Source organism: Crocodylus porosus, unplaced genomic scaffold (assembly GCF_001723895.1).
Source record: "Crocodylus porosus isolate Cpor-Errol unplaced genomic scaffold, CroPor_comp1, whole genome shotgun sequence".
NCBI classification, from domain to species: Eukaryota; Metazoa; Chordata; order Crocodylia; family Crocodylidae; genus Crocodylus; species Crocodylus porosus.
In genome coordinates, this window is record NW_017728886.1 from 11,886,461 (window position 1) to 11,912,590 (window position 26,130).

Here is a 26,130-nt window from a genome sequence, read left to right on the forward strand (position 1 = left end):
CATATAATGCCTAGCACAACAAGCCATCAGTCTCCTTGGGCTTCTTTGTGCTCCTGTGGTTCAAATCAACAATAGCAGTTATATCCTTTTAACCAGCACACAAAGAGGGCCACGGCCTAAGTATGCAGGTAACCTGCTGTTATAAATAATATTTATAGACTGTTTCCTAGACCAAATTTAACTATTTTCAAGTTGGCAAGGCTAAATTCACTTGAATAATTTGATTCCACAATTCAGAAGCTCACCACTTTCATTCTGGTCTCTTCCAATACAACTGTTTGACCAGATTTCAGGTGCAAGACTGGTTTTAGATTTCATAAGACAATAAAAATCATGGGAAAGCCTCCATATAGGTGGAATAACAATTTTCAAATAGATTATAAATGTATTCAAATGTACTTGTTTAAAATTCTCTCCTCTGCAGTGAATTTTTACTCCCAGCCTCTATAGCAGAACAGATGTCTTAAAGCAAATGAAGGAAGAGGTAAGTCTTTACCAGGTTTGCCATAGAAGAAACTAATTAAAAAGCTGCTACAATGCAGGGAGATTTCTTCGCTCCTGTCTTTTATTTGTACCCTTCAAACTGGTTGTTTTTGAATTGTGTTGACAACTTCCTTCTCCAATATCTGCTTCCTAGATATGTAATGAAGTGTTCCAGAGGCCAGTTTGGCCCGTGCAGGTCTCGCTGGGGGATCTATGCACATGAAGCTAATTTTCCCTGTGGGACTGGCTTTCTGCAAGGACTCCACCGTACAGCCTGGTGAAAGGACTGGTGGCTGCGATGAGACCAGCTAAAAAAAGATTTCTTCTGGGAGAATGTCAGAGTGCAATGATTAAAATGTGTCAGGTTGCTATTATATTATCAACCTTCCCTCTTCTGTTTTCTACCTTGTAATGGCAGATTTTATAATTTATATATAGGAGGACTAAAGAAGTTGGGAATTAGAAGATGATACCTCAGAGTAGTTAGTAAGAAAGAGACAACAGGACTCAGCAGAGGTTGCCTACTGCTCCCCAGCTAAAGTTTACTGGTTAGTTCTTCTCATTCATGTATGCCTGTGCTTACTGAACCTGCTGATCACTATATGGTGTTAGAAGTAGTGAATGAGAAAGAACTTGAAAAATATGAGCTCTATACAGAAAAAAGAAAGTTGGGAATTGAGAGCAAGTGGAGCAACACAGGCACATAAAAGGACAAGGGCCATTATAAAGGATCTTCTTGCACATGATAGTCTAAGTAAATAGTCAGTGAGTCACAGAAGTTTTGCAACCTCTACCTGCCCTTCTGATGTCAGACAGAGAACTGGAGGGCATTCAGACAAAGGTTTGAATGGTACCAAGCAGCCACAGTGGCAGAAGAGAAAAATGAAAACGCTAAATCATGTATCTGCTTGCATATAGTGGGGGGAAGGGAGGATGCCCTGCCTGTATATAACTCCTTTACCTCGAAGAAGGCCATAATATGCAGTTAAGTACAATACCATCCACATTTGAGAAACACTGTGTGCCAAAAAAGAATGAGACAGACACAGATTTTTTTTTTATATGCAGAGAAAAACCAGGATAAAGTATAGATCAATATGTTACTGAACTAAAGAGACAGAGTAGAAACTGTGCTTTTGGGAACTTGACACAATCTCTGATTAGAGACAGGATTTGCAGCATTGCAGAGAAAGGCTACTGCAATGAATTACAAGAAAAGCTATTTGCATGGAGGTAGACTTATCCCTAGAAAAGGCTATCCAAGTGTGCAAGGCAGCAGAAACTGTGGAAGCCCAGGCTGAAGAGCTGATTGCACCAAAAAGGGTCATCCATGCATTAGTTATGAAAAGATGTGGCCAGAAATAGCCACCTGACAAAGTGCAATTTTCCACTGGCAAGAAGCTCTCTCGCGGGGTAGAATTTTCCCTCGGCAAAGAGAATGCCAAGGGAGCGAGCGCAAGCACGCAGACATGTACCAAGTGTGGAAGGCACCATGGTCCAAAACACTGTGCTGCATTTGGAAAGCTCTATTTGAACTGGAACAAGAAGAACCATTTTGCCAGGTGCTGCAGGTCCCAAGCACAAAGCCCAGCTGAGAGACTATCAGCAGAAGTTTAAAGAAACATGGTAGAATGAAACGAAATCACCGAGTGGAACTGGATGCTGACAGTGCAAGTGGAAAGGAGCATGGTTTCATTTCTATTGGGCATTTGAGCTCAGGTTAATGTTTTACCAGAGCATGAATATTAAAAATTAAAACCGAGACAAAAAGTGAGTCCAACAAACATCAGAATGGGTACTCATGAACAAATATGCCAGTGAAAGAGATGCATTGCTAGCATTCAGTATGAAAAACAGCATGTAAAAATTTCCAATTATTGTGCTATGTAGGGAGGTGATATCAGTTTTGGATCTAACAGCTTCTGAGAAACTCAGTCTAGTTAAGTGTGTGCTTGCAAAATTCATCTCTCCTGATGATCCTCTTAGCCATCGCGACCCAAATCTGGACAAATGTCTTAGCAAGAAACCAATGGTTGTAGAACACATGCAGCAATAACTATGGGAAGAAATGGGCCCACAGACACAATGCAAATATACAGAAAGAAGAAATTGGCCCCAGCTGTCCTGTAGCTAAAGAACTTGGTGCTATGTGCACAAGCAGCATTGCCAGAAGTGCAAGCGATTCAGATCCCAGTATAAGGATTCAACGATTTGAGTCCATCAAGACTTGCAGGAAAAACTTTCCACCAAATGTTAGAAACTGCATTGGATATGTCGATCTGGGAGGAAACTGAAACCTCCTGAAAGCCCCAAAAGAGGCTTGCTAAAATTGCTGCAGAAAAGGGGAAACAGGGAAGTGACTAGTAAAGACTCACTCTAGAGTGGTAGACTCATAACCTCTCCTCTGTAGATAGGTTTTCACGGACTTTTGTGTTAATTTATTTCTGCAGTAATTGTTGAGAAGGAAGATCTGACAGAAGTTATAATTTAGAGACACTCCCTTACACAGAAGGCTACAGAAGTTGGGAATTGGAAGATGATCCCTCAGTTAAGGCAGAGAGACAGAGACAGATTGGGTCTGTGGAGCCTTTCCTGCTCTACAACTCAAGTTCACTGGTTATAGTTTCATAGTTTCTAGGGGAGGAAGGGACCTGAACAGATCATCAAGTCCGACCCCATGCCCTGGGCAGGAACGAGCACTGGGATCATAATACCCCAAGTATAATTGGTTAGTTGTTCTCATGCCTGTATTTACTGAACTCGAGTACTACACGTCTGCAGGTGTCTCGAGATCCACAAGATGCTTCCCTGGAAGCTGCCCATGGAAAAGCACCCCATAGCAAAAGCTGTGCATTATTTTACATGTGCAGCCCCTCTCATGTACAGGCCCTATCAGAGTAACCTAAGCACTAATCACCTTCAAAAAAATCCTAAAACACAGGGAACAAAGCAAAGAAAATAAATGTTAACTTCTGACAAAATGCTTTAATAGCCTAAGTGAGAACTTCTTAGCCCTTTTATACCCACAACTGAAAAAACTTGCTAAATTATGTTCAACGTGTAGTGATAAGCACCTAAACAATATTTTTAACCATTAAAAAATACATGTTCTACTCCCACTGAAGATGCCATTGCTGAGATATTTAGCCCATTTTTTTATTTCGGAGTCTTGTCGGCTCTTAGTAAGGATGAATGGAGAGTGGTTGACAAGTGACAGAGCCAAAGCTTGGAGATGCCAGAACCATCAATGATAAGAAACGTCACAGGAGGGAATGTAGTAGGAACCCTAATTACGGTCCTGCAGCTCCAGAGTTCTCACGTGTCCACACCTGCAACTTCTTGCAAGATGCAATGGCAATAGTCTCAAAGCAAATGCCACTGCAACCTGGGTGTGGACACCTGCAAACTGCTGCAAAAAGCTCTGTGTGAGGCCATATGTTTTACAGGCATGCTGAGGGATTAGTAATATCAACATACTGTTGTGGAGACATTTGCTTGACAGGACAGCAATATAACAAGAGAGGTGCTTCGCTACCTTCACCAGTGAGACAAGAAATTTAACAACCTCCTAAGTTCTGAATGGATATTGTGACCTCTGGCAGACAGCACTGCCCTCAGCCCTTAGATCAGGCGTCACTAACTTCTTCAGCTTGTGGGAAAAAAAGAGATTCCACTAAGGCCAGAGTTTTCAAACTTTTGTTGCTTGGGGTAAAGCTTGGGAGCAGGCAGCTCCCCAGTCATTTCTACTGCCAAGCAAACAGTCTTCTTACAGCAACTGCTCACCACATGGACACATCTTCAGTGTATTCTACCTTACTTCCATCTGATTTGGTGGCTTGACGCTGGTGCTACATACAGACAGTCAAAAGCCTGAGATTTATAGAACTGCGTGAAGCTTTGGGTGCCAATTCAATTCAGAGGAGATTCACCCCAATCCGGCAGCCGAATCTCTGAATCTGAATCAAATCAGGGGACCAATGAAAAGGTCTGAATCGATTCAAAGCTCTTTGGAGGAAGGCCCCCACTCCGGTCTCAGCCCCTGAGCTAGGGTCTTCTTGTGGGGATGCCAGGCCTCAGAGGTTTCTTTGTCCCCACCCAGCCAGGGGGTGCCCCATAAAAAGAAGAATTGGGCCCTATTACCTGGCATAAGCCCCCAGGCCTGCCCACTGCCACTGGTGCCAGTGGGATGTGCTGGTCAGCTTGGGGGCTTGTGCCAGGTGGCAGGGATGAGAGCCCTCCATAAAGGACAGGATTGGGCCCTGCCATCTGGAACAAGCCCCCAGGGCTGCCCGGCACATCCCCCAGAGCCTTAAGCCCAGCACCAGAGGCAGCCGGCAGGATACAGCCAGCAGCCATGGGGGACTCGCAATAAGCAGCAGGGCCAGTCTGGGCTGCCACAGCCCCCTCCCTTCCCCCATGGCAGACACCAGTGGTGGGCCCAGGGCCAGGATCCATTTCCCTCCCAACCCCAGTGCCTGACAGGCAGGGCTGAAGGGGCTCAGACAAGCCCCCTAGCTGGGCTGGGCTGAATGGGGGGAAGACCCTCCACTGCAGCCCCCCCAGAAGACACCAGGGTCCATTTCCCCCTGCCTACCCCCAACGCTGGAGTCCAGTCCCTGAGGAAAGCCCTGCCTCTCTCCCCTGCCCCCAGCCCCCCTTCCCTCACCTCCATGCTCCGGCTGCTTTCTTGTTGGCCAGGCGCTGGATAGGGAGCAGCAAAGGGGTCCAGTCCTTGGGGAAGCCTTACCTGTGTCCCCCCACCCTTACCTCTGTGCTTGTGCTGCTTGGTCATTGGCCTGAGCCAAGCCCAGTCCTGGGGTGGAGCCAGTTAGGCACCAGGCTACAGCAGCAACCTGTATTCCAGCACGCCTCCTCGCAAAGGCACTGGGGGTACTGGGGGACTGTGACCTAACCTGAGTCGGGAGGGGATCTGGGACAGAAGTTCCAGCAACTACATCCAACCAGGTTCATCTTAAACCGGTTTCAGCCATTTGAAAGCAGTTCATATGCAGTGAACTTCTGTTCAGTTACAGGTATGAACCAGTTTCCACCCGCTTATATTGGTTTATGTGTAATTTCCATCCCTAGCTTGGGAGGCAGAAGTGTCACTGTGATCAGACAGTCCTCTGGTGAAGCAGCAGCCAGCATTCAGAGAAAAGCGGTTTAAAAATCACTGTATGTTGAGGGGTATCTTTGCACCAGAAGTACTGCTATATTTCAGGACCCTATAGTGTAACCCACTGCAGGAAAACTCAAGTTTTAAGCTACACAAGAATGTTCCTCTTTGAAGACCGTATGTTGCAATAAAATAGATTTCTTTACCGGTACTTTTTAAACCACCAATATAGCATATATGAATGTAAATTCCTTGCCAGTTATGAAATAAATAACCAAAACCACTGAAGCCATACCTCAGAACAAAATTTTATCCTATTCAAAAAACACTGACCCCAATATAGTAAATTATCAGGAAAAGAATCCTACCCGTGCATTTGCCGATCTTATCTTTTTCTATTTATAGTCTTGCTTAAAACATCACCAGAACAAAGAAAAGATTGCAATTCTTGGGCTTTGAGATTTTTGTTTGTACATTGGTGAATGACTAGAAACAAAGTAACTGCACTAGAATTGCTTCCAACACAATGGCAACATAATAAGTGGCAACTATTTGTATCAATCATCTTTTCTCATCTTTGTAAAGTATAAGAAGCTGATTCAGTTAAAAGTTTCAGGCAAAAGAGTTTGCAGAGAACGTTCTACATTAAAAATTATCCACTAAGCAAGACATAATAGATCATGCTGATCATCCAGTTTACATGAAAAGTTGATCACTTCGCCAAAGGAAGCCAGGCAACTTCAATTCCGCTTAACATTAACTTCAACTTCATTGACGTTTCTGCTTAACATTAAGTTCAATTCTCCCACATTAACTAAGGAGCATGGGACATGTCATGTTTTAACGATGGCCAAACATGGCTAAGAAATCTACTGAAGAAACCAGTTTTGGGCCCAAAACAGGCCACAGTAGATAAGAGAGACTAGATTTCATGTTCAAAAGTCATGTGGCATGAAGACATTTGTATACAACTAAAATTCCATGCCTGGATGCAGACGATGCAATGAATGCTGCAACTGGAGTGCATGACTTTTACAAAAAAGGACAGAGAGCAGCAAGGAAACATAACTGGTGGTGAGAATGTTAGTTGTACCAACTGTGCAAAAGCAGGGCTTGTGGCCACTCATCTCTTTCACTGCATTCGAGATAAGGAGGTAGAACTTAAAAGTTTTAACATTCAGTGCACAGCATGCAGTCTTCCTCGTCACCAGTCAGTGACCTGGCAAATGCCCAACATACAATCAGATCTGGTTAGCCTCTTGCTTTGTACCAGAGGGTGTTTTTTCAGTTCTTGGCAACTCTTGTAGAAAAAAAAAAAAACTTCAGCATTTTGGCCACACATGGCACAGCTGCAGGCACAACTATAAAAAGGATGCTGAATGAAAGAGGGACTTTTTCAGCCCTGAAACACCACAGAAAGCCCCACTACTATCTGGACTGGTTTGAAGTAAGGGATTATACTACTGAAAAACTGAAAGAACCTTGGGGGAGGGAGCTGACCAGCCAGGAAGAAAAAGCTCAGCTGGTTAAATGTCCCATTTTCAGTGCATATGATCACATCTCATATCATCATTAGCTAACGAAGGGATGCTGGCGGCTAGGAAGGTCCTGTGTTGATTTAAATGCAAATGCCAAGTAGCTCTTACTGTCCTATTTGGATTCCTTAGTATAACCAAATTACCAGATTAGGGGAAAACAGAAACAAAACACTTTCAAACAATAGCTACCAGCCTGCTCTCTACCAGCATTTCCTGATGGATGGAAGGGGTGGGGAGTTGCATAGAAGACCTGCCTTTGGGTTAAAAATACTAGCAATGCAACTGGATTTCTCATTTGCTTGTATTTACATAAAGATATCGTTTCCACCACTGCAAGGTATGCTCAACTATCTAGAGGTGTTGTTTGCAATGCAGTCTGCTATGGACCTTACAGAGAAACCATGGCTCTGCCAAACTTACTGGAAGAGTTTCAATGAGTTTGGATTTTATCCCACACCTCAGTTTTAACTCCTGGAGTCTGCTGGGGGGGGGTGTTCTTTTGTGGTAAGAAGTTCTCCTTGGTACATTAGATATGGAATTAAGTTGCTTTTAGTCTTCCTCCCAAAAAACAGTGGGAAAGCTTCTTTTAAAGAAGAGGGTTTTTGTGGTCTAAATTGGTTCAATCATCTTTGAAAACATTACAGAGATAAACCCCTCGATGGAGAACTATTTGTCTCTGGCTCTCTTGTGCTTTGCCCAGGGATGAAAAAGGGTAATTAGAGGGACAAAAGTCATCAGGAAGTCATCGACATGAATCTAGTAAAAAAGCAAGTGGTCAATGTACACCATAATAAGGTTACCAAAGATAAAAAATAACGATGGGTAAGTGAGCTCAGCTGATATAACTATCCAGACTTCAGGAAAGCATTTTATGAATTATCACACTGGAAATCCCCCGACAATACCAAGAAAAAAAAAATTGGAATAGGGACTCATTTGGTGGGTAAGATGTCATTGTAAACAGAATTAAATTCTTCTTGATGGATTTATCAAGAGGGGGTTCCCAAAAGACTCAGTAGTAGCACTAATCTTATTTCACTCAATACACAAGTGATTCGGAAAAAAGGCCAACATGTAGGGTCTCAACATTTGCAGATGAAACAAAGATAGGAAGGATTGTGGATTCTAAGAAAGACTCAAGTAATTTATGAGAGTTTTCAAAAAAGAAAGGCAATAATCAAAGGATTAGCATGTAGAATTCAATTTCAGGAAACCTAAGGGGAGAACCAAGAAGGCGGCAAAATATACTTTACATGGAAATTTGCTGAAGCTAACACAGGAAGAAAATAATCTACAGCAGAAGAATAGAAGTGGGAGAGTTCAGTGTTCAGCCACAGCAAAAAACGTCAAACCAACAAAGAGGCTACTCAGCTGCATTTGCTTTATTATTTCTTTCTTTAGATTTACAATACCATGGGGGTGGGGTCCCAAACTAACATGCTTTGCTTACTCAATGTACTCTTAATTTAAGCAGGCTCCCTTAGAAAAACGCAGCAAAATTACAGGGATTCTTAACCTCTCATTTCTGGTTTCATCAGTAAAAGGTAGCATTTCACAAGTGATACTGTTGTATTGCTCACTGGATTCACAGAAGTTTAGGGCTGGACGGGACCTCAGGAGATCATCGGGTCCAGCTGCTCTGCTCTGGGCAGGAGACTGCTGGGGTCAATAAGACCCAAGTAACCTTTGGCATCTGGAACAAAATTTCACTCTGAACTAATAAGTATCAGCTACTTGAATAGGGAAAAAATAATCTGTAATTGATGGAGAGGTCTGAACAGGTGCTAAGGAGGCAGGGGGAAGAGGGGTGGTTTGCTGAGCTGCAGTTGCAGGTTGGAAATGAGGGGGGAGAGGAAGAAAGGTCTGGGAGAATGGAGGACCAGAGAGCATTCACCAAGGGGAGAAAGCAATGAGGTGGGAAATCCAGCAAAGAAAAACCAATGAGGAAGAAGGTGGAGGTGAACAAAGAAAGCCTCCAGGCACTAGAGATCTGGAATAAGAAGTTGAAAAAGCCACTGGGCAGTCCTGAAGCAGAAAACGACAGGTCCCAGTAATAAGGGAAAAGCTGAAAAACCAGAAACAGAGGCTGCACAAGTAGTTGGGATATATTACCTCTTATTCATAAAGCCTGATAAAATACAAAAGGCTACTAACATAGTAGGAGCAAGTCAAAGTAACATGTTTAAGAGAAAAGCTGTACTTCACATACAACAATGCTTCTTCATGTACCATCTCCAAGTGGGCTTACTTGAACCAGTTTTTTTCACCATTTTTAACAGATCCATGCATCTTTTAAACTTAATGTAGTGAAATTAGCACTGTTCAGAAAACATCCACTACTCAAAAAAATCTGTCTGGTTGGTCATTCCTGTCAACTATTGTTATGGACCCATCACCCCAACGTTTAGCTTGTTCTGATCTCTCCTCCTCCCCTTGCTGATCCTTTGTGAAAACTAAATTACAGTATTGTAGTAGGGGTGTGGTGTGTTTGGGAGCACAACTTGATAGGATCACCATTTTGAATTGCTACCTGCTCATTCACTTCGGGAACAATTTCAGGCAAATTTGAACGCCAAAACAGAGGTTTTAGTTAAGATTTTCAAAAGGGATTTTGGTACCTTCATGTTTAAAGAGATTTAATAAAAGGGCCTGATTCTTAAGTAGAGCTGCACACTTATCCTCTGAAAATCGGGTTCCTTTAAATCAGTGATTCTCAACCTTTTTGGACTCGAGTCACCCCTCCATAATTTTTATGAATTGAGTGGCACCCCATTTCAAAAACTAATCGATCTATTACAGGGCTTACCTCCCTAAAGAGAGGTTTTGCAGTAGGGTTGTGGGGATCAGCCAGGCAAGGACAAGTCTGAGCCTGTGCTTTCTGCTCACACTTCAAAGGATCTGCAGCACCCTTCAAATTCAGTGTGCAAAGATCACAAGGGAGGTTGTCAAAAAAACCCTAGACCCCTTATGTTCCTATTTTAGCACAACCCAAGTCAGACCCATACAATATTGTTTTAATCTGCTGTAAACATCTGGTAACATGTGTGTCTGTGCGCACACGCACATGCCTGTAAGAGCAAGTGTGTGAGCAAGCACGCTTCACAATCATTCACACACATTCACCTAACTCAAGACACCGATGAAGGGATTTCTGAGGCTTTAAATATAGAATCAGGAGGCTTAAATTCTAACAATAATTTTAATTTGTTCCACATAAGCATGCACAGTAATTTGTATTACTATATTGTAATTATGTCTTAACTGCGTACATTACAAGAGCCAGAGAGGTAGTTGCTGTGAGGACTATAATTGTGCATTCCTTTGATTTTTATATTATTAATCTCTGAAACTGCACTGGCAGCTTTGTGCACTGAAAGACACAAAGTTAAAAAAAAAACACATACCAAAACACCCAAGGAGGATGCAAATTCTGATGGTCTGGGCAAGACCCTGGCTTACAGGGACCCACAAAGTACAGAAAAACAAAAAAAAAAGCACAAGGAACCACTGCCTCAGTGAAGAACAGAGGACCAGGTGTTAGAACAGTCCCCGTTATGAAAGAGCTCCCATGAAAAAGGGAATAGGTCAGCAGCACAGGGAGCTCATGAGCAAAGACAGAGGAATGCAAAAAACCCCTCTTGGCCTACGGAAGGTATGAAGAGTGAGATTCCTGGTTTAAATACAAGTATGAGAATAGTTTCCGGCTCTCTGTGAGTATTCATATATTCACCAGACTGACACAGTACACATTTTCCTTTGTTATACAGATGTTTGTTTTCAAAACCTTAAATTCATGGCTTTGCTACATATATACAGATTTTTTGGGAATATAGAAAGGACCACTGGTCATCAAATCCAACACCCTACTATCACAAGTAATCACATCATTTACTGTATTTATTACAGTTACAATTTTCCAGGTGTAGAATCTAACCAGAGTGTGTCTTGAATCCAGCTGCCTCCCACTGCTACAGCAGGGAAAATAGTGGTGGGGGGAGGTTAGGTGCCCCCCTTGCTTTCTTTTTCCCCCTGCAACCCTCCTGTCCCCCCTCACTGTAAGACCCTGATCAAGCTCTGCTTCCTCCTCAAGCACAACATGGAAGTGAGCTGCATGCAACCATAAAAGGGGGGGGAGGGGAACAAAGAAAAGGGCAAAAACTGCAGAGAACAGGAGACTGCTGTGGGTCTGACTCTGATCCCAACCCTGACTGCTACAAATTTCACCACAAACACTCCATAAACACACTTTTGAGAACCACTTTTGTACATACTTACACCTAGGACAAACTTTTTTTTTTTGTTTCAAGGGCCAAATCAGGTCCGAAGTCCACTGAGTAAAGCCCAACAGTCAAGGTCCAAGCTTCAACTGAGCAGAGTTCAATCAATCAAGTCTGCGTGCCAATACCACCAAGCAAGTATCCTCCTTCCCAGACTCATTTGTCTGGGGCTTCAGATACTCCCTAAATATGTGGCAGACATACTGCATGCAAGCCCAGGGCCCAGAGGTTCAGGTGCCCCCTAGTCTCGCTTGCTCCTAGCCACAATGCCAATATGTTGAGTTTCCTGCATTTGGGGAAACTCGCAGGGGTCAGCATGCCTGGAGTGCAAGAGGCAGGTCTCACCCTCGGAAAACCACCAGGGTGATCAGTTCCACCAGGTTCATCTGAGCCAAAAGGTCAAGAAGTAGGCAGACCATGCAAAATATAAGTCTAGAGCCAAAAGGCTCATAACTTATCATATAGTTCCCGGGGCTGGGCCCCAGCAGAATCAATAGCATTTCAAGCCAATGTGACCCCACAGCCCAGCACCGCTCAGTACTTCACATACCCCCACAAAGGATCCCTGTGCTAATTAGCCCCCAACTTGCAACTAGAACAGGGTGTTCTTGTCACAAGCCCTGGGACACTCCAAAAATGTATATGCAGATGAGACATAAGGCAACCTGGCCCCCACCCTCCACGAGGTGGAGCCACACTAACAGTATGCAACTGGCTGAGAGAAGGGGGCAAGAGCAGGATTCTGGGTGAACTGTTTGGGGCCCCATTTGGTGAAGTTTGCCAGACATTTAAGGCTGGTGAAGAAACAGGAATCATCAGAAATGGGAAAGACAGGCATAACTCAGCTGTAGGAGTAAAAAGGAAGAAAAAAGTATATGCAATGTAGTGGCAAATCAAGACTTGGAAACAGTGCTGAAGGGGACTCAGCACAATTAACTCTATCTTGTTCAGATAAGCTGCACTAACCTTTTGGCTAAGATCAAGCATTTCTGACCACTTCTCAGGCTTTTGACTCAGATCAAGTGAAGTCCCCACTCCGGCAGGAGAAATACTGTGATCACCAGGGCAAGATCACCTTCAATGGCGTCATGTAGTTCAGGGTGGAGACTTGTCCAATGTACTGTGGGCACGACCCGCTACTATAGCTTCCCAATAGGAGGATCTTGGCTACACACTATTTTTATGGAGATGGGGGATTTCTCCCCTGCTTGCACCTTTGGCCTTTTGGCTAAGGGCAAGCGAGAGTCGGGGGCATCTGAACTCCAAGGCCTCCAGGCTTGGGGCCCGCACGTAGGATGCCCGCCATGGATCTGGGAGTATCTGAAACTAAAGGCTGAAGAGTCTGGGAGGGAGGTTACTTTCCAGTGGTAGTACTGGAAACTTGAATGAATGAGCTCTGCTTCGTCAAACGACTTCAGAACTCATTTGGCTAATTTGGCACGAGACACAAAATTTAATTAACAAAACAAAACAATACAAAAAAAATTCAAGAAAAAAATTGACATCAAAGGGGTTTAAGGGCTGGCTCTGGCCTAGTATTGCAGTACCTTCTGGGTGGTGCCTATTCCCTCCTGGTGGAACAACTGCCTGGGTTTTTGTTTTTGTTCTTAAGGGTCACACACACATTAAAAAAAAGGTTCCTATCAGTGTGTTTTGCCCAATACAGACCACGTGTTTCATGGGCACACTCAGCATGGGCTGCATTCAATCAACTTCACAGATGGTTTCCATGACTAAGCACATGCTGCTTCTAGCAGCAGTTTAATGATAGGCAGCATATTTAAATGGGGGGGGGGGGGAGGGGATTTGCTGGCATGCAAACATAAGATGAGGGGCTTTTTCCCCCCATACTGACTGGAGGAGGAAGCCTTGTCTTATATTCAAGTAAACATAGCAATTTCTTTCATAAACTGATCAAGCTCCGAGGACTTAGGTGATTTCATCCTCACTAAACTGGATGGATACAGTACACATTTTTTCTTTGTTACAGAGCTATTAGTTTGCCTACCAAGCCTAGGCTCATGGTCTTGCTACATACAAATTCTGACACTGTACACTACTGTATTAACCACACATGTGCCGGTGTGTCTAAACCATTGGTGCTAATGTTTAAACAGTTTTTCAGATGTTTGTTATATGTCATATGTATGCTGGTTCATACATTTAATGTATAGGGGCAAGCAAACTTATTTCCTATGGCCTCAGCATTGTTAAGAGTCAAATAATTCAACTGCTCTGACGTTGTGGGCTTTCTCTTCCCTAAATATGTGAAAACCTATTTTCCTTGAAGCCAGGAAAGAAATCTATTGATATGGAAAAGTGAAGCAACTCACCCAAAATCATACAAGAAGCTCTAGATGCAGAATGAGCTAGTTACCCATGTTAGTCTGAGTCAGGCAGAAGGCAAAGTAGAGGTGTACCTTATAGACCAACTGAATCAGACAAGCAGCATAAGCAACTAATAAACTGGCTCATGTGGCTATGAGGTGCAGCACTACCTGGCCGTCAAGCTCCATTTACTTCAGCTGACTCCAAGTTCCAAGGGCCCCTTTATCTTCCTGCTTAGTATTGCAGTATTCCCCTTTTAAAAACTGTTGGAAACTATAGATGGCAATTTGTGCACAACTCCACTCCTTGTAAAGGCAACCAAATAAAGCAGGGCTGGCCAACCCACGTCACGCATGCCACAAGTAGCATGGGCAACCACTGTGGCTGGCACAACAGGGGTAGGGGCAGGGCTGCAAGTGAAAAGCGGAGAAGAGGGGAAGGGCAGGGGCTGGAGTTGAAGGGGTGAATTTCAGCTCTCCGGGTCCATGCTGCCTTGGCTGGGAGGCCAGCAGAAGCCTTTCTGCCCCTGTGCCTCATTCACCTGCTCCATGGGGAAGTCAGCCTGGCTGAATGGAAACAGCCCTTCACCGCCTGAACACAATGAGGGAGGCAGAGAGGGAAGAGAAGAGCCCAGCACTCTGGTTCAGGACAGGATGGAGGGGAGAACAGACCCCCAGCTGCTGCCCAGCTGTCACGAGCAGAGGGGAAGGGAAGGGAAGGGAAGAACCGTCCCCAGTACCCGGCTGTAGAGAGGGAAAGGAGAGAACAGCCCTGTGCAGGGCACAAACAGCAGCGCTCGGTTCTTTGCCTCCATGGTACAAGTAAGACCAAGTACCCTCCTTTCCTCGCCCGGCCTTCTAGCACTCGTTAATGCCCCATGCACACCTCAGGATGCAGGAAAGTTTTTTTTAAGGCACAAAACTTGTTAGATATGCCTCTGCCCAGGCCCAGCCCAGCCTGGGACCTGCATACTCGCAGCAAGCTCCGAGTCCAGAGACCCCAGAGTGAGACCAGCCCCATCACCCCAGAAGTACAGCAGGGCATCTCACATGCAGCCTTCTGTGCCTTGGTGCTAGCCCACACAAAGCCCTCTGTCCCAAGTGACCTCAGTTACACCCAGACCTGAGGTTCCCATGTCACTACCCCACGAGGAGTCCTCGGCCCTGCTGTATGCCACCATGACAAGTATCCCACGGAGCGGCACTTCCCCAGAGCCAGCCCCTGGGTGCACTTCATCCTACTGCCCCATGGAACTGCCTGGATGCTACGGGTGCCTCCCAACTGGACCCAGAGAGTGCGACTGTGGGCAACCCCATTAAAAGAGTTCCCACTGACAGGGCTCCCTATTGAGGGGAGAGCAAGCTGCTCCAGGGAACCCAAGGGACACCTCTCAGGCAGCCTCTGGCATGTATTTGACATGCAAATCCCCCATCAATGCTATGGGCTTGGAAGGTGCCACCTCATGAGGTCCTGCAGATGCCACAGTGCTGCTCTGTCCCTGGGCATGGGGGCACTAGCTGGTATAAAGCATATGGTACTGCGGACAGTACCCTGCCAGGGCCATGCTTTTTCTGTCCCATGGGTGATAAGAACTCTGAAGCCATCACTGGGTACATGGAAAACCTATCACTGCAAGTATCTTGAAATGCAAACTGAGGCTCTCATAGGGCAAAGACACCTGTTACAGCAGTAGCCAGAATGCTTAACAAAGCTAGCACAGCTCATAAGGGATGTGGAGCCCCGCAGCCCTGAGGCTCCCTTGTCAAACACCCCTGTATGTGACTAGCACATAGCAGTGTTTTTCCACATCTCTGTATTATATTTGCAAGACATGCTTTTATTTTATTTTTATTTTTTGTTCTCAGCCCAAGAGATGCAAAGCAATCAAACAGGTGGTCGACCTGCAGCACACATGCCACATGTAGCCGCTGTGTGCGTGGCATGCGAGTCCCAGGCGCTTGGTGCAATGGAGCCAGAGGGGTCAAGTCTCTGACTGCATGGAGTGGAGGCAGCAGAATGCTTCTGCAAGAGGAAGTGTCACTGCCAAAAGCCAGGTTAAGACCTCACTGGCCCTGCAGTTGTTGCCATACTAAGGGGTTAGGGTCCTCGCTAGCCATATAAAACTGTGGGGGTTGCAGAACCAAAAAAGGGTTAACCTGGTTCTTGGTGGTGATACTTCCTCTCTCAGCAGCATCCTGCTGCTGCTCCACCTGCATGCCTGGAAACTCAAGGCCCCCTGCTACCATTCTGGCACCCAAGCCACAAACTATTAGGTATACCTCTGGGGGATGGAGATGATAATGACATTTGGACAGAGATGGGGCTTAACTTGTGGCATGTCTGCCAGAAAGGCAGGCCTCCACTGAAATAAAGGATGGTCATTTTAGTACAGAGCTTTAAAAAATATATTATACCTCCTGAAATAAAGGATGGTCATTTTACTACAGAGCTTTAAAAAATATATTATATCTACATACAAGGGTTGGCAGAATGCACTTCTGCTTGAAGAAACAGGAGTACTTTTACAATGACAACGAACTACTAACTAGAATCAGATCCCTCCAACCCCAGATCATTAGTCCAAGACAAGTATTCTTAGCAGTGCACTGGTTTTGAAAAACTTTCTACCTAAATGATTCAAACCCTAAACTGTGCCTAGAAAACCACTAATTATTTACCTTCCTGCTCCACACCTGTAAGCTCAACACTGAGAGCCGTGAGATTTTTAACCTGCTTAAATTGGCCATGTCACCTTAAATCCAATTTGTTCCGTCTTGACCAAACATATTGGACGTGGGTCTCATTTCACAAGGACCCTTTGTCACACTGCCAAAAGAGGTGCAAAGATGCCTTGGTATAAACAAGTGGTATGAGAATGGGATGCAGAAGGGAAAGAGAGGATCTTTATTTGCATCTCTTTTTACAGTCTCAAAGATGTTTTGCATGTCCATGTCTCTTCCAACTAAAATTCACTATTCCTGGAACTCAGCCAATGGCACGTGGGGTGCTGATGAGCTAGGTAACGAAGTGTACAGCCAGAACAAAATAGTCATTACCGCATCCTTTACATAGTCAAGTACCAGTACAGATTGTTACACTCCTTCAAAACAAACACTTTCTCTTGTTCCCTTGCTTATGTTTAAAGGAAGTGGGGCAGAGGGAAATAAGGGAATAATGGGCAGAGTCAAAAACTGCAGCAGACATGCTTAGCCACAGCTGTCTTCTACACTCCTCTGCTTTCTACAGATACCGCTGCCTGCTGCATCACTTTCTGCTTCGTCACTCTTGTTACTGGGAAAAACATCCAGGGTAGCTTCTACCACGGTGGTATATGTGAGTGATGTCACCACATCCATGCACGAGACAGGAAACGCAGCTGACTAAATAAAGCACTTTCAGATGAAAAAAGTAAATTGTTGCATGCGTCCTTCTGACGGGCTCCCTTCAGAACTCATCGATAACACCCGCTTATCTCAACAGTGGCTCCTGAATGCACTCCTATAAGCTGTTTTCAGAGCACAATGCCTCCATCTCTTGCCAGGCAGGGAGCAAGGGAGGAGTATACAGTGTCCAAGCCCTCAACGTCAGATCCTGACAATTGCAATCTCCTCTTTTATGGCCTTGATTACTTCCCTAAAGTCCTCAAGAGGTCATCTTAGTCCAACCCCCCCAACCTGAGGCAGGATCATCCCTATCCAAACCATCCCATTCAAAACGATCCATCTGTGGTACAGGTACCACCAGTGGTACACAGACAACTTGACAGCATTAACAGATTTATTATAATTACCTTATATGACAAAAATTTGCTGGTGGTACTTAAGGTTGAATTGTTTTAAGTTGATACAATCTGTCAGAGTTTGGGAACTGCTGATGGAAATGATATCAAACAAGTTTCTCATCACACCTTGCATCTAGTAGCTAGCAATTAATTATACAATTGACACTTTGCTGGGGTTCCCAGTCTTCACCGCCCGCCAGCCCGTGTCTCCCTTAGAAACCAACCTTTTCCCCAAATCTGTCCATCATGAAAGGGGAAAGGCTCCCTAAGAAGTCAGACAAGTCTTCCTTATTTCATTCAAAAACCTCCTTACATTTTTGATTCTTACAGACACCTGCTTACAGGTCACAGCATTCACAGGTTTCATCTTCCCATACTCACTCAGCATCAGCCACTACCCACCGTTAAAAAACAGGCAAATAATGACATGTTTGCAGCTAACAAAGCTTTGCACATCTTCACCATGCTCACTCATTTGTATGCTCTCTCTCAGCTGCTTGCATCTGCAGGATGCAAGCCCTCTCAGGTGGGGATTATACCCGAGGTCAACACAAGGGGGTCCCAATCCTAATCAAGGTCTTTGGGTGATAATAATATAAATATTTATAACAAGAACAGAAATTAAGTTGTTTCCCAAACAGCAGCAAGGAGCAGTAGCGTTAGGCTGTCCCTTTGGTATAATTTGCCTTGGTTAACTGCTGCTACGGGGCAATATGAATAACACTGTATTTTGGCAGGTTGCAGCTACTTTTTCACAAGTTTTATTTTTGTTAAAGTCAGAGATACCGAGCCACTAGATGCTTACATTACTGAGGAATTTTTACATTAACTTATTTTAAAAGAGTTACATGCAGTCTTTTTTTAATAGCTTTGTAAATATTTGTTTTCTATTGCAAATTAAAGCAAGAGAATTATTTTCTTCCTTATAAAACACACCAAATTCCTGCATAACTGTGTTCAGCTTTGAGAGACAGAGAGAAACAGCAAGGAGACAGCATTGATACTGTATTCTCTTTACCTGTTTCCACAGTGTTTTCTGTTTCTGCTGCCTCCAACCCATCCATGCTGTCTTCATCCTCCACTGCAGTTTTTCCTCTGCTCCGAGGCCTACAAGAAAGGGTACATTTTGTTCATGAATTTACCAAATACATTCAGTTTAAGTTTGTCTAGGGTCAGAATTGCTTTATGTTCATTGAATCATTACCAGCACTAAATTATCAGGAACTTAAGTCAAGCTGTTTTTTATGAACCTAGGTAACTGTTAGCTGCTCCTTGCCCTTTTTTGTGTTGATGGTTACTGAGTGCTCTAGCAGTAAAAGGTTAACATAGTACACCTTTAATCAGCTGTCAGCCCATAAGATTTTGTGATTACCATTAACAGAATAACTCAATAACCCACTTCTACTGATCAGACAATAGGTAATCGGAAAGCCCACAAGTGAAACATGCCATTAGATTCTCACATTTTTCACTATGCAGGAGGCAAGTACTGCAATCATAGGTAACAGCATGATCCAAATTTTGGGCAGTCATCTCACACACTATAACATGGACAGGGATTCATTAACAGCACCACAGAAAATAAATTCTTAAGAGTATTGCTAGTTCATTGGAGGAAATTCTGAATAAAAAAATTGGTAGAATCATGATCCTGAAACCTAAAAAAAAAAAATTAAATACTAGAACTGGTTGGAAGTTTTCCCTGGAAATACATTTTTTAGTAAAGTTTCATGCCAGTTTACCCACTTGGGTCACATCCCAGTGGGATGCGAAGGAAACAGCCCAAGCTACTATATATTCGCCACATCGGTTGGCTAGTAGGAAATCAAGAACCTGGAAGCCCTGCCTCCTGATTTCTTGGGCTCCTCTGCAACTTGACTGGTGTGCCAGGAGGGAGTGTGGAAGACCTGGGACTTCCAGCACCCATTTTTTAGCAGTCTGGATACCCTGGGCTTTCAAGATCTCATGGCTCCATAGTAGTAGTAGAACTAGGGGTGGGCAAGAGAAGTACCTGCTCCAGGCACCAAGTTAGGAGCGGTGCCAGAAATCACCTGCCACCCCTGCAGGGTCCGTACCCTGGCAATACTGCCATGCCAAGAACTCCAAATGCAGCTGTTTTAAGAGAGTGACAGATGGAGCAAGTAGACCACATGCAGTGACAACAGCAGCTCAGCTGGGACTATGTAGGAGTTCTCAGCATCAGTACGGTGGCTGTGCCCCCGCCCTGATCTCAAAAGCACGTGCCAATAGCTTCTCTCCTACCTCTCTTGCAGGGTTTGCCCTGATGCCAACTCTGCTTGTTACACGACTGCTCCAGAGCAGCCAGGCAGGCAGACAGACTGCCTCTGAGCTGGGCATCAGGGGGCTTTCCCTTTTGTGAAGAATTCTCAAATGTAGGTTTTTATTCTGAACAAGAAGGTGTAGAAATATCAAAACTCCCCATAAAACAGGATTACCATTCTCTGCACAGTCTATTAAACACAAATACCACAGTAAACAATCCTCTTATTAGATCCACTAAGCAGACCACAGGATGTGCTCTGTTCTGTACCATTTTAGACCTACACACACCAAGATGACTGGAACACCTGACTGGGATACGTATATTCTGGCCCGTGTTCTCCTGAAGTGGAGCATCCTATTCTAGAAGAGGGCCTGTCTCATATTAAGTAATAAGACCCTCCTAAGGACAATTTGGGACAATCCAGTATTGGCGACATGTAGGACAGGGAAAGTGGAAAGCAAAACCTAATTATCTGAAATACAGCACTTTCCATTTCCACATGTTACAGAGCAGGAGGGAGAACGCTGTCGTGACAGATGCAAACAAAAACAAGAATTCAAGGAAGCATCAGCTTTAGAGTTCCTTGGCCTGTCTGTTGTTCTTATTGCTTATGTCACAACTGGATGAAGGAAGTCCAAAATGCAACCTGTTTGATTTTAAAAAGAAAATGATCTTCATCTTCCATAATAACATCAAGTTTGACCCCATGTTTCTCAAGGCCTTATACAAATGAGCCTCCTCAGTTGTATGCAATCCCCAGCAGTACATTCGTGAAACTGGTGGGGATAGAAATTGCATTCTTTTAGATGCTATTGCCATAGGCATAGGAAAAAGTCTTCAGTGAGACTTCCAAATCTAGGATGCATGTAGATCTTTTCCTCCTAAGATGAACAATACCAAATTGACAAAATCTCTGGACACTGAGCTACTGAATATAAATTTGGGTCTTAATTTTCACATCATTTTCCAGACTACAGATTTGTTTTTCTAAAATAAAATTCCTTGCCCAATGACATATCCAAGATTACAACTTTGTAGGTAGTTGTGTTAGTATACACCTGCTTCACAATAGGGCTAAATCCAGAAGTCAAGAGAAAACTATGAAATGAATACTAGTGATGATGATATAGAATCAACACTAATTTTTTTTTTTTTTAAAGGGAATGCTGGGGAGATTAGCATCTATAGATCAGGGACCTTCGGGTATCTTTTTTCAAACAGTTCAGAACAGTGCCGAAAAAACTGGTGCAAACAGCAACCCTAGGGGGACAGATTTGTGCAGGTTCCCTTGACAGCAGAGACCACACAGTAATTGGGTTGAGGAAGAAAGGTGGCCTTATGAAAGAGAAAGAAGACAGCATCCTCTTTGGCCACCTGCCACTTTGCAGGGTTTCACTCACTTTTTCTAAGTGGATTTATTTCCCTCCCTACAGAAAAGTAGGGAGGAAGCACAGGGGTTGTCTTAGTTTGTTAGACACATTCATTTAGAATCATGAAGATCCCACGAAAATAGAATGAAAGAAAATAAAGAAAACTCCATGCTATGCCAAGAGAAGCAAACACATAATGCAAAGGCTTTTAATATTTAGAAAATTCATGAAATGTTAAAAAAAAAGACAATTGTTTGACAATAACTTCCTTGGAGTTCCTTAACATGAATGTTGCTTGACACTCTTCTCTCCCCATGCCCTTATTCAAAATGCAAGCTGCAAGCATCTCCCCTACCCAAAACATGCAATATGTTCATAGGTCAAACTGCTACACTTGATGTATAAAACAGAAATGACAGAGTCATAGAGAAGTATAAAACAGTATACATAAAAATCCACATAACAATAGGAATATTTTTTAATACTACTTTAAGGCTTCTCCTACCTGCCATCTATCAATAATACAATTTAAGTAGTGCCTTTGAATTGTGAATTAAGCCACCTTTAAAATCTTTCAAGTCTTAACATTACAGTATCTAATTACTTCACATTTTCTTCAAAATACCTATGTTCAATATTCACCAAGACACTACTCTGTATGGAACAGCTCCCTGGCTAGACATAAATATTTCCTGTGATGATTTTACAAATTACATGAAATTACGGATTTCATAATTCATAATTATTACATTAATATACAAAATGCTGGAGAACATGTCCTATGTACTTTTAAAATGTTTCAATTCAGCAGCACTATTCACTTTTTGAACTCCCCCACCACATCTTAGCAACTTATTTAACATTAGCAAAATCACAGGTTTGGACTAATTAAACATAATTGCTCCTTTTCATCAGAAAATGTACCCACATCTGGTGTTTTCATGCCTTTCCCCCTTCTGCACATATACTACAAAAGGCCTTCCAAATACTCTGCAGATTTTAAATAAATTCATCACAACAAAGAGTGATATGAAAAAGTCAGGGTGTATCTACAGCTTACATTAGTTAGATGTCTTCACTGAACATCAATCAGAAGAGAATTTATAATACTACATTATACTCTGAAGAGATCTAAAATGTTTATGCCTCATTCTAAAAGGAGAGCTACAAAACACCAACTAAAATGTGTATTGTAGTGATTACAGCTATAATTTAGTGTTTCACTGAAGACAGATGAAGATCCCAAATGCAAAATCTACAAAGACATGCCCAATTATTAAGTGTCTATATAAATAGCCTAGAACATGGATTGTAATGTTTATCTTTCCATTGACAAATTTCAGACAAGCTTTGATTAGCTTTTACATAAGATTCTGATTGGTTTCCAAAAAAGTCATTCTACCTCTCATAAGTCTATAGCTTTCAATAGTAAGACCCTATTTTAATTTATTGATAAACACTTCATACCATTCTAGAACATGAATTCATGAGAGATTATATGCACATTGAGGGCACATTTTTATATATTGAAATGCTTTTTTTAAAATGAATGCCATAACTACCACTAAAAGCATCAGATATCTTTCATGCTGAGTCCAGCACTAGTCAAAAAACTTTGTAGATGAAATTGTATGGAAGTGTTGATCAGCATGTGGGGGTTAAATCAACTGCTTTTTCTTAAAAACAGGTTTTCAATTACCTGGATGCTTATAAGAGCTGGCCAACATAAAGCCTGGAAAAATGATCAAGAGAAGAACTGTGTTTCCAATATTTCAGTGTCCCCCAATAATTCACAACAGTAACAGCAGCAAATTCTAAGTGTTCACCCTGCGTGGAATTTCAATCCCCAACCATGCACAAAATACATTCTGACTCTCCTAAAAAAGTCCTCTGACATTGCATCCCTTTTACAGTGCACAGTTTTGAAATGCATTTGCAAACAGAAGGCTGTTCCCCAAATAAAGATGAACCCCACTTGTTAGTCTGGGCCTCAGTTTCACCCAAATACTCTATGCCTGAAAAATCTATGCATCTCTAAGTGGTATAACTCTAAAAGGAACTAATTAATATTTAGGAGCAATTAAAATGAAGCCAAAATAGAACCATTCCTATCACCCTCTTAACTCAGTCCAGTAGAAATATCAGGTTCTGCAGTTCTAATCCCAAACTACCCACCACCTTCACAAACATACCTGTATTTTTTCCCATACCACACACCCCAAAATAAAATATGTACCTTGTTTTTGGAATGAAGAATGCAGAATTTTATTTATTTAACAGAGTCAGAGCTAACCTCTTGCAGCAGCTCACTCACCCTCAGCCAGCTCAACAGTTATTTCAGGCACGTGCTGCAGTGTTAATATGTTCTCATGGCCACTGTGAACTTGGCCAAAAGCTGCTACCAATTCCTTAGCAACTGTGAAAGGGTTAATACTGGACTCTGCCCACACTGTCAGCAGCACCCATTCTAACAGCCATTAAAGCACAGCATTTCTATGCTTCTGTTCCAGCTAAGAAAAAAATCAGTTGCCCCGTGGAAGACATGCACCCCAATTTTGAACATTTGCTTCTGGGGGAAGTGCATGTGCTATCCAAATAAATACAGTATTTGTATTACTATAGCACCTTAGGACCCTAATAAGGGAAATTCTTATTTGTAAACTATTACACTAAGTCAGTCAGGGGTGGGCAAAATGCGGCCTGCCAAGCCATTCTATCCAGCCTGTGAGGCCCTTAAAAAAATTTAGAAAATTAATATTTATCTGTCCCTGGCTGCCTCTCATGCAGCCCTCAATGGTTTGCCAAAACTCAGTAAGTGGCCCTCCACTCAAAATAACTGCCCACCCCTGCACTAAATGCTATGTTCTGTGTTTGCCTAAAGATGGGCTGCATCTCAGCAAGCTCACAATCCAGAAGGCTGACAACTGATGGATACAGATAGACAGCACAGGAAACAATGCTACAATACTGGACAGCAAGATAGGCATAATTATTATCATGCAAATACCCTAACTGCTGTTGAGCATTTTTATGGATCAATTTTCCCATGCCTTTTCTCTTTAGAAATCTTTATTAAAAAAAATAAAATAAAAAAATCTTCTCCGTTCATGTTTAAAAGCACAGCTATTGACAGAAAAGCAACTTATTAACCAACATGTACTCCAAACATATTGAAGGAAGAACCAAAAAAGGAAAGCTATTTTACATTTAATATTCAATTTGTATTCTTATTTACAAAACAATTCAAAATAAGAAAAAAGCAAAAAAACATACCCCCACTATAATTTACATAAAATTTAAGCAATCATGAAATTCTATTTGATCTATTATAGTCTTGGTCTATTTGTTCATTCATTCACAACTAATCAAATCTCTCATACGTCTCTCACGTTAAAATTGTACATTCAAAACTTCCTCACATAGTGCTAAACAAGGACATTCTTTTCAGCAGCGATAGTATACTCGAACAACAAGATTTTACCATACTAACTTGCTATTTACTCTAACCATGTTCAAGTCTTCAATGTACCTGGAAAAATTAACAACTTATAGTTCAATGCTCTTCTATATTTGCAAACAAATACAGCACTTCACAGCACTTCAGTAACAAACTTACTATTACAGTCTCCAAAAATGAGTTTTACAAGAAAGCATAACAAAATTCCATTTTTTTAAAAGTATTTTGGTTTCTGAACAGGAATTCAATCTAAAAGTCAAAAGGGGAGACTTAGGGAGTTTACAATTCCAATATTGGCCCTAGTTTCATAGTTGGTCGGGTTGGAAGGGACCTCGCACAGATCATCAATTCCGACCCCCTGCCATTGCAGGAAAGAGTACTGGGGTCAAATGACCCCAGCAAGGTGATTATCCAGCCTCTTTTTGAAGACCCCCAAGGGAGGAACGAGCACCGCTTCCCTTGGAAGCCGGTTTGCGATCCTAGCCACCCTGACTGTGAAGTAATGCCTCCTGATGTTTAGCCTGAACCTACTCTCAGTCTTGTGGTCATTATAACAACTTGTGGCCATTATTCCTAGGTAGTCTTGGTAGTGCTCGGGGGAACAGGGACTCTCCTTGTTCCCCACAGGTCCCCCCTTGTAAGTTTATAGATGGCCACCAGAAGACCCCCAGGGTAGGAGCCAGCACCACTTCTCTTGGAAGTTGGTTCCAGATCCTAGCCGCCCTGACAGTGAAGTAGCGCCTCCTAATATCTAACCTAAATCTCCCCTCTGCCAGCCTGTGACCGTTAGTCCTGGTCACTCCTGGCAGTGCACAAGGGAATAGGGACTTCCCCAATGCCTGCTGATCCCCCGACTAGTTTATAACAGGCCACAAGATCCCCCCTCAGCCTTCTCTTGTGGAGGCTAAGCAGGTTCAGGTCCTGTAGCCTCTCCTCGTAGGGCCTGCCCTGCTGCCCCCTGATCATGTGAGTGGCCTCCTCTGGACCCTCTCCATGATGTCCACATCTCTCCTGAAGTGCAGCGCCCAGAACTGGACACAGTACTCCAGCTGCGGCCTGACCAGTGTCACAGAGGGGGAGGATCACCTCCTTGGACCTGCTCATGATGCATTTATGAATGAATGAGACAAGGTACGGTTAGCCTTCCTGACTGTGTCCCCACACTGGCAGCCCATGTTCATCTTGGATCTTGGGAGTCACTGTTGATTCCTTTGCTGCCTCTGCACTGACGAGAAGGGAGTTCCCCAGCCTGTAGGTATGGTGCCAGTTCTTCCTCCCCAGGTGCAGCACCTTGCACTCGTCAGTGTTGAAACCCATCCTGTCCTATCTCCCCCCTCTCCCCCCGTAACCTGTCCAGATCTAGTTGTAGCCTGTCCCTCCCTTCTAGCGTGCCTACTTCTCCTCACATCTTTGTGTCATCTGCGAACTTTAACAAGGTGCTTTTCCCCCTCATCCAAGTCACTGATGAAGATATTGAACAGTACTGGCCCGAGGAC

The 26,130-nt window shown here is 43.3% G+C and overlaps 1 protein-coding gene across 2 annotated transcripts in view; it reads right to left on the reverse strand.

Moving 5' to 3' along the window:
• Positions 1-26,130, reverse strand: part of KMT2C (lysine methyltransferase 2C) — a 287,322-nt gene that overhangs the window by 219,233 nt on the left and 41,959 nt on the right. For both annotated transcript variants that reach the window (XM_019530420.1, XM_019530412.1), the window contains exon 2: positions 18,542-18,630. In XM_019530420.1, the coding sequence (XP_019385965.1) occupies positions 18,542-18,587 (46 nt within the window). In that variant the 5' untranslated portion in view covers positions 18,588-18,630. The remainder of the gene's footprint in view (positions 1-18,541; positions 18,631-26,130) is intronic.